Raw genomic sequence first — 7,600 nt, forward strand, 5'->3', positions numbered from 1 at the left:
ATCCCTGGCAGTGAAAATAAACAAGAGGAATTGCCTCTGGTTTGAGGATTACCGTTTAAGTTTGATTAAAATGAATAAACACACTGAGGACTCTTGGAAAAGTAATATTTTATCACATCACTCCCTTCATCTCAATACAATCAGATTAACATGAAAAACATCAATATAGTCCTGATGATACTGTACATCTATTCCAATGTTATACAGATCAATGTTCATTACATTAATGTTGTAAGACACATGAGAATCAAAGGTAAATTCTATTTCCCCCATAAGTTCCCTTTCAACAAGTTAGTCTCCTGAGCTCCACATTGTTATAACGGCATACAGTACAAGAGCAATACATACATAGATGTCTATTCCTGTCCATACGGTGCGATGCACAGGAATACTGTAGTCCACTCCTCACCGTCTGATGCACAGTAATGAATCTGACCTGGTTGAACTCAGGAATAATATGGTGGGATAATATTAAGGCTGAGCAGTACAGACTTGGCCAGCTAGGTTCATCTAGAACGTAATAACATGTTCTTACGGAATCTGACCACCATTCTTGTGTGTGCCCATCAACTTCAATATTTAGTTTTTCAAATCACTTTCTCCCCACGATGTCTTTAGTTTAAAGGCTTAACGAAAATGTCCCTTTTTTGTAAAAAAAATAGTAACAAGATCAAATAGAAAAATAAAAATGAGGAAACCCTGTCTGAATAACTAGTCTTCAATACATCTTCATTGGAGGAGCTTCATGAATCTAAAACGCACAGGTATGTATTGAGTGTAGGTAGATTGGTTTTCGTCCCCTTCTGTCCAGTGTAAAGTATCTATGCGAGGTCCTCATGCAAGAAATGTCCCTTTATCAGTGCAGTGTGTGTCCTGAGTGGGAGTGTGTGCGTAGGTTGTGTGGCTTTGACTGGTTCATTTGGGCTGCAGGAGGGCTCAGCATTCCGGGGAGATCCTTCTCTCCAGTGTGGACTTGAGACTATCTCGGGCATGGCTGCAGGACTTCAGGGCTTTACCGTGCCTGTAGGTTGCATACACAGACGCATAACAACTTTTACCTCCACGACAGTGGGAAAATCTAAGCTCATCACAAGATAAAATTAAAACAAGAAAATAAATGTATTTGAAAATAGTTTCAAATAGTATTTATAGGAAATTATTTTCATATAGAAGTAGTTGATTAAGCCAAATACACAGAAAAAGTATTTCAAATACAAATGTACTGTATTTGTACTGTACTTTCCAATAGTCCCAGTCTATATTTATGTAATAAGGAATTCCCCTTGACCACACACAAATTGAAGAAAACCTAAATTCCTTCCTATTGACCTCCAATGTAAAAGAGACAACTTCGTAGTAGATTTTATGTTATAGAGAAATAACAAAACATGCCGAAAAGCTGCTGTGTTGTTCAATGTACATGTAACCAGGTCAAAAATCCCGACCTATGGATCGCAATGCTCCCACGTAAGGGAATAGAGCCTGCGAGAAGAGCCCTGTGGCTTCAGACTAGTCAGTGTGGGCGAGTGGGAAATGTGGGGACCCGGTGTTCAAGTAAGCTATGTGTGTGTAAAACATTTCACTACAGGTAAGACATTTAACTTGTTTAGTACAGTCCATTTGTAACTCCACTCACTACTTGTAGCTTTATAGTCTCTTTGTGTAGCTAGTCTTGGCTAGCTTAATGTTCTGGTTGGTAGCTAGCTTGCACTCACATGGCTGCTAGCACAGTGATGAGAAGGGGCATGAGGGAAGCCCTACAATATTCAGTTTTTATAAGTAGTGAAAACACTCTGGAGCAGGCAATGTTGAAAAGTTATATTTAGACGTGTTTTTCTTAAAATGGCGTCTAGACGTATCGAACTAGAATTATACCGTGTTCCTCCATCATAGAAATATGAATTCTAATTCTGTGCGTCTAGAAGCCATTGTGATGTCTTAATTCTCCAGTTCCACCACCATATAACTACAATTCAAATTCTGTGCGTCTAGACGGAATTCTGATGTTATAGTGACAGTATTGAAATGTAATTTATTCCATTGTGATGTATTAGAAGATTAGATTTGTTATTTTTCTTCATGGAGGGACACCCTTGAGACCCCAAGGATCATGGAGTTGCCTACTATTCAATGTCCACAACCTACCCAGACAGACTAACGGGTACACACACACACACAGCCTTACCTGGAGACAAAGGTGTCCAGCAGGGTGGCGTGGTCCTGGGGGAAGTAGTCCTGTTGGACAGCGTGCTCCAAAACCAACAGGTGACCAGGTAACACCTGCACCTTCTTCGCCTTGCCCTCACCCTGGACAGCACAGATTAACATGGGAGCCATATACATTAGGGCTGGCATTACTGCTAATCAGAGTTGGGCTACATTTTTGTAGCCTGTCAAGTTAAATAAATCTCATAGAAAACAGGACATTTTTTGTTCATTTCCTGCAAGTAATGGATTTGAATGGATTGATCCCAACATGGTAACTGACATGGCTGAGACTCAGTGAACGGTATAAGCATGTTGTACATAGTGTTGCTACCTTGAGGAGCCCCAGCATCACCAGTAGAGTGGACAGGAAGCTGTAGGTCTGCAGGGAGGAACCAGAGAATGCCTTCTTCAACAGGATGTCTGTAGGACAAGCAGTGCAACTTAGTCACATTAAGAGTCCCACTCCAACAGAGACAAGGCAGGATGCCGGACAGGACTTAGAGAAGAGGGTGTTTGACTGTTTAGGCTCACCAATAGTCTCCAGGACAGCCTTCTTGACCTCGTGGTCATCACTGTACAGAGAGGAGATTCTCAGGAAGGCATCGGCAACCTTATCAGGGTCAGAGACATCCACCTGACCAGGGAAGTTTCCACAATAGATGTTAAAACCCAATGACAACTGTTGTTGCCTTCTAACCTTACACAACAAGGCCCTCTTCAGATACACTTCAACAGTTAAAGTGTGAATGGCCCATGACCACAGTAATCATTTACGTGTTGCTGGATGAGTCCAGTCCTGTTGTCCCCCAGTTTGAGCAGTGTCTCAGCGGTGGGGGAGCTGAGGAAAGAGAGGATCTCTGGATGACAAGTTGGCTCAAGCTTCACTGGGCTCTCTCTTTCATCCTTCACTCCATTCTCCTTCATCTCTTTGCCATTCTCCTCATCTTCAACCTCCTCCTCTTCCTCCTCATCTTCATCAGGCTCTCCCTCATCATCACTATAGAGCGTAGAACAAGGCCAATACAGCATCTAGGACGATAGCTAAATGTTGTATAATTACACCTGTGATGACATCAACACACACCTACCTGAGAGATGCCAGTATGTCAGCCCTGTCCATGTTGTCCATGGTCTCCTTCAGAGCCTCACACCCCTCCTCCCCCAAACAGTTACCTGGACAAAACAGATCATATATTATAAACAAAACACACTAAATGGATTTGTCATTAACACTTGGATCTATATTTCATGGCCATTCAGACTGATTGAAGTACTGCGTGGTGAATAATACCATTGAGATCCAGTTTTTCCATATGGGGTTTGTCTTGTACGGCCTGAGCCAACACCAGTGCTGCAGCTTCCGTGATCTCCCCAAAGGACAGATTTAGCTCCTGAACACAAGAATGAACAATCAGACAAGACTGGGTAATCCACCCACACACACACACCTCTACTGACCTTAAGAGTGGGCAGTCCCTCTCTCAGGACAGCAGAGAGAGCGATGGCCCCTTCAGAACGCACCAGGCAGTCCCCAAAGTTGATCACCTGCACAGTCCTCAGGTGCCTCAGAGCCTGGGGACAGAGAGGGGAAAAGATCATTATAAATTAAGAGAACTCGTAAAATAAAACCTTGTTAATACACTAAAATGTATATGATGGCCCCAATCAGCTAAATAACAATTTTGTCCTGCTTAGCACCAAGATGTTTGACTACAGCAGAGCACTAGGCAGACAATTTGGCACTAATACCTGAGCCATAGCCAGCGCCCCTCTCTTGGTGAAGGTGTTGTCGTTGAGGTTGAGGATGCGCAGGTGGGGGTTGTGCTGCATGGCGATGGCCAGAGCAGTCACCCCAGCATGGTTGATCCCATTCTGGGGCATGTGCACCTCCTCTAGGCTTCCCATCAGCTGATAAGAGAGAGGAGGGAGATGGAGAAACAGAGCACGAGAGAAATTAGGGGGAGGGAGAGTGCACAAAAGAGAGGGGAGAAAAAAAAAAAAGATATTAGGCCAAGCTGCATCTAACAAGCTCAGTATGTGAACAAGAGACATGTCTTTATTACAGAGAATAATGATATGGGGATAGATCCTCATCATAAAGTTGCAGTTTGTGTCCGTTTGTCTGTACCTGAAATGCCAGGGCAAGGGCTGTGGCTCCTTCGTTCTCCAAGCGGTTTCTGCCTGCTTGGAACACTTTCAGTTTCAGTGGGGCACCGAGAACACTGGACTGTTCATGACACTCAGTCAACGCTGCCGCCAGGATCTAACAGACAAAACACTGGTTACTTTGTGGCACATCCTAACAGTAGACCAGAAAAACAAATTATGGAGAAAAGTCATTGATGGCCTATGCTCCTAAGTCAGTAAGTACTAGCAGTCACACAATTGGTGTTTCCAAACTCTCACCTTGCCCCCTCCGATGCCCATGCCACAGTTGTTGAGTCTCAGCTCCTGTAGAGAGTGACACACAGAGCTCTTCAGTAGAGTCTCAATGCCCTTTACCCCATCTGGCCCAAAGGCGTTATCACTCAGGTCAAGCTCTCGCAGTCTGGCCCCTGCTGTCATCAACGCACTGCCCAGGGACCTCTGAGGATGAAGAGAGACATGAAGAGCTACAGACTTGTGGAACATACAGTGGCAAGAAAAAGTATGTGAAGCCTTTGGAATGATCTGGATTTCTGCATAAATGTCATAAAATTGGAGTTTGTTATTCACAAGAAGCCTTGCCTGCTGTGAACCATGCCTCGAACAAAAGAGATCTCAGAAAACCCAAGATTAAGAATTGTTAACTTGCATAAAGCTGGAAAGGGTCACAAAATTATCTCTTAAAGCCTTGATGTTCATCAGTCCACGGTAAGACATTGCACTGTGAATGTTTACACTGTGTTCAATAAAGACATGAAAACGTAAAATTGTTTGTGTTTTAGTTTAAGCAGACTGTATGTTTATTGTTGTGACTTAGATGAAGATCAGATCAAATTTTATGACCAATTTATGCAAGTCCAGATAATTCCAAAGGGTTCACATACTTTTTCTTGTCACTGTATATCAGTATATGTATAAAATTAGATGAAGCACAAGGGGAGGTTGTTAGTGTTGACTCACCAGGGCAGTTGGGATTTCTGAGCGCAAGCGACCCGTGAACATATCGCTCCAGTGGCAACTCTAATAAATAAACAGTTAAAGCAGGATGTAAAGAAATACACTCAACAGTAAAATGCTGACACCCTCCTAAGGATCATGGGGTGAATGGGTGACTTCACTATTTTCAGCAGTAGGCCCAAGTCAGTTTGCTTTGCTCATCCTGGGAGACAGACAATTGATCTCAAGCCTCTCTCCACCCAGTACCTGAAGTTGGTCTTTGCACTCCAAGGCTTTGGCGATAGCCTGCGCTGCCTCCACTCCCACTGTGTTTCCCTCCAACCGCAGGGCCCGGAGTCCCTGGTACTCCTCTATTTCCCGCACCAACTCCTTCACTGCAGAGACAACCAGATTCACCAACAGATGACAGAAGACTATTATCAAAGCTGTTAACCGTGTTGGCATTGTTAGAGAACAATGCCATATTTAAGTCTCCTGTTGTTGACCAGTTTGCAATCAGTGCACTCACCAGACTCTGTGTTGTCCAGCTTCAGTCCCTGGCCCTTGTAGCTCAACTCTCCATATCCTACATGAGTCTTGGACAGCGCCTCGGCCAGCAGGGCAATGTCATCGGAAGCCATGGTGGTCTGTCGTGTTGTATGAAAGCAATAACAGTGAGATGAATTGGCTCGCAAAGTACTGATGATTAACAATTTACTGACAATGAGTACCAGGCATTACCAATGACTATTATTACTGTGCTCATATGAATCAACTACTCTGCCAGGTAACATGAGGTTTGAGTTGCATAGCTAGATAACAAACATGACGGGAAAAGAGAACGCAGTAACGTAGCATTCTGTTTGTTAGTGTGACAAGCTACTAACGTTAAACTATAGTAAGCTAGCCGGCTGCTAGCACACCGACGTTATCCAAAATATAAGTACTCGTTCCTTTAGACGAGTTAGCCTAAAGAAGGTTCAGTTTTTCAGCTCTTACGACAGCAAATATACACAAAAACAACATGTTTAATTGTTGACAAACATGTTACAGTACCGTAACGGATGATATATTATGATAGTCGCGTTGCCTCCTTCCGCGCGCTTGTTGCTACAATGATTAACGTCAATGTTTTTTCTTCTTTCAGTTTTTTGTACACAGGCCCACTAACTAGATTGCTCTTTTCCGCCACTTTGTGGAGTGGAGTTGCAACCTGTTTGCAATACAAGATTAGAGGGCAAAAGAGCGCCTGAAAACAACCTTTCGAGAAGAAGAGGATCAAGTATACTCACGGTACAAATCAGCAGTGGTGGAAAAAAGTTGAAAATTGTCATAATTGAGTAAAAGTAAAAATACATCAAAAGAAAATGACTCAAGTAAAAGTGAAAGTCACCTAGTAAAATACTACTTGAGTAAGTCTAAAAGTATTTGGTTTAAAACATACTTAAGTATCAAAATACATTTTTACGAATTACATTTACTTATATGTTAAAAGTATAAATACAAGTAGAAATCATTTCAAATTCCTTATATTAAGCAAAGCAGATGGCCACATTTTCTAGTTTTTATTTATTTATTTGGGGACAGCCAGGGGCTTGCTAACCACATTTCCATCCAACCATTTCAAGGGATGAATTACCTGACACATGAAAACAGGAAATGTCCAGGGCCAGATTAAGAAATCACAGGCCTTCCCGACTGTAGGCAACCGGTAACTTACAAAATAAAGGAAAGACATGAGTAAATGAGAGATACAAATGATATGTTGTGTTGTGGGGTGTATTTTCCTTCCAAGACACATTGAAGCTGTTCTGGCAGCTCGTGGTGCCCAAACACCCTTTTAAGACTCAATGTTGGTGTTTCCTTTATTTGGGCAGTTACCTACAGTGGAGAGAACAAGTATTTGATACACTGCCGATTTTGCAGGTTTTCCTACTTACAAAGCATGTAGAGGTCTGTAATTTTTATCATAGGTACACTTCAACTGTGAGAGACGGAATCTAAAACAAAAATCCAGAAAATTACATTGTATGATTTTTAAGTAATTAATTTGCATTTTATTGCATGACAAAAGTATTTGATCACCAACCAACCAGGAAGAATTGTACTTTTCTTTAAGAAGCCCTCCTGTTCTCCACTCATACTCTCAATGATCGGTTATGAAAAGCCAACTGACATTTATTCCTGAGGTGCTGACTGGTTGCACCCTCGACAACTACTGTGATTATTATTATTGGACCATGCTGGTCATTTATGAACATTTGAACATCTTGGCCATGTTCTGTTATAATCTCCACCATGCACAGCCAGA

The 7,600-nt window shown here is 42.4% G+C and overlaps 1 protein-coding gene across 1 annotated transcript; it reads right to left on the bottom strand.

The window, feature by feature from the left end:
- Positions 1-91: 91 nt before the first annotated feature.
- LOC139381343 (ran GTPase-activating protein 1-like) lies at positions 92-6,434 on the bottom strand. The gene is made up of 15 exons (XM_071124797.1): positions 6,346-6,434; positions 5,819-5,936; positions 5,557-5,684; positions 5,314-5,373; positions 4,615-4,794; positions 4,337-4,471; positions 3,958-4,116; positions 3,667-3,780; positions 3,500-3,599; positions 3,297-3,381; positions 2,983-3,205; positions 2,740-2,842; positions 2,540-2,628; positions 2,186-2,307; positions 92-1,021 (listed from the first exon to the last, which is right to left on the bottom strand). Exons 2-15 carry the CDS (start codon positions 5,928-5,930, stop codon positions 937-939), a joined length of 1,695 nt encoding a protein of 564 aa, XP_070980898.1. The 5' UTR covers positions 5,931-5,936; positions 6,346-6,434; the 3' UTR covers positions 92-936.
- Positions 6,435-7,600: the final 1,166 nt, after the last annotated feature.

This window comes from Oncorhynchus clarkii, chromosome 23, assembly GCF_045791955.1.
Source record: "Oncorhynchus clarkii lewisi isolate Uvic-CL-2024 chromosome 23, UVic_Ocla_1.0, whole genome shotgun sequence".
NCBI classification, from domain to species: domain Eukaryota; kingdom Metazoa; phylum Chordata; class Actinopteri; order Salmoniformes; family Salmonidae; genus Oncorhynchus; species Oncorhynchus clarkii.

Bases quoted from the DNA above. Each gene is read 5' to 3' on its own strand.
- LOC139381343 (XM_071124797.1), bottom strand. From the start codon at position 5,930: ATGGCTTCCGATGACATTGCCCTGCTGGCCGAGGCGCTGTCCAAGACT. The intron at 4,795-5,313 runs GTGAGTCAACAC...CTTCATCCTCAG, and splicing joins CAGAAATCCCAACTGCCCTG to AGGTCCCTGGGCAGTGCGTT. The intron at 3,781-3,957 runs GTATTAGTGCCA...CTCTGTCCCCAG, and splicing joins GGGCGCTGGCTATGGCTCAG to GCTCTGAGGCACCTGAGGAC.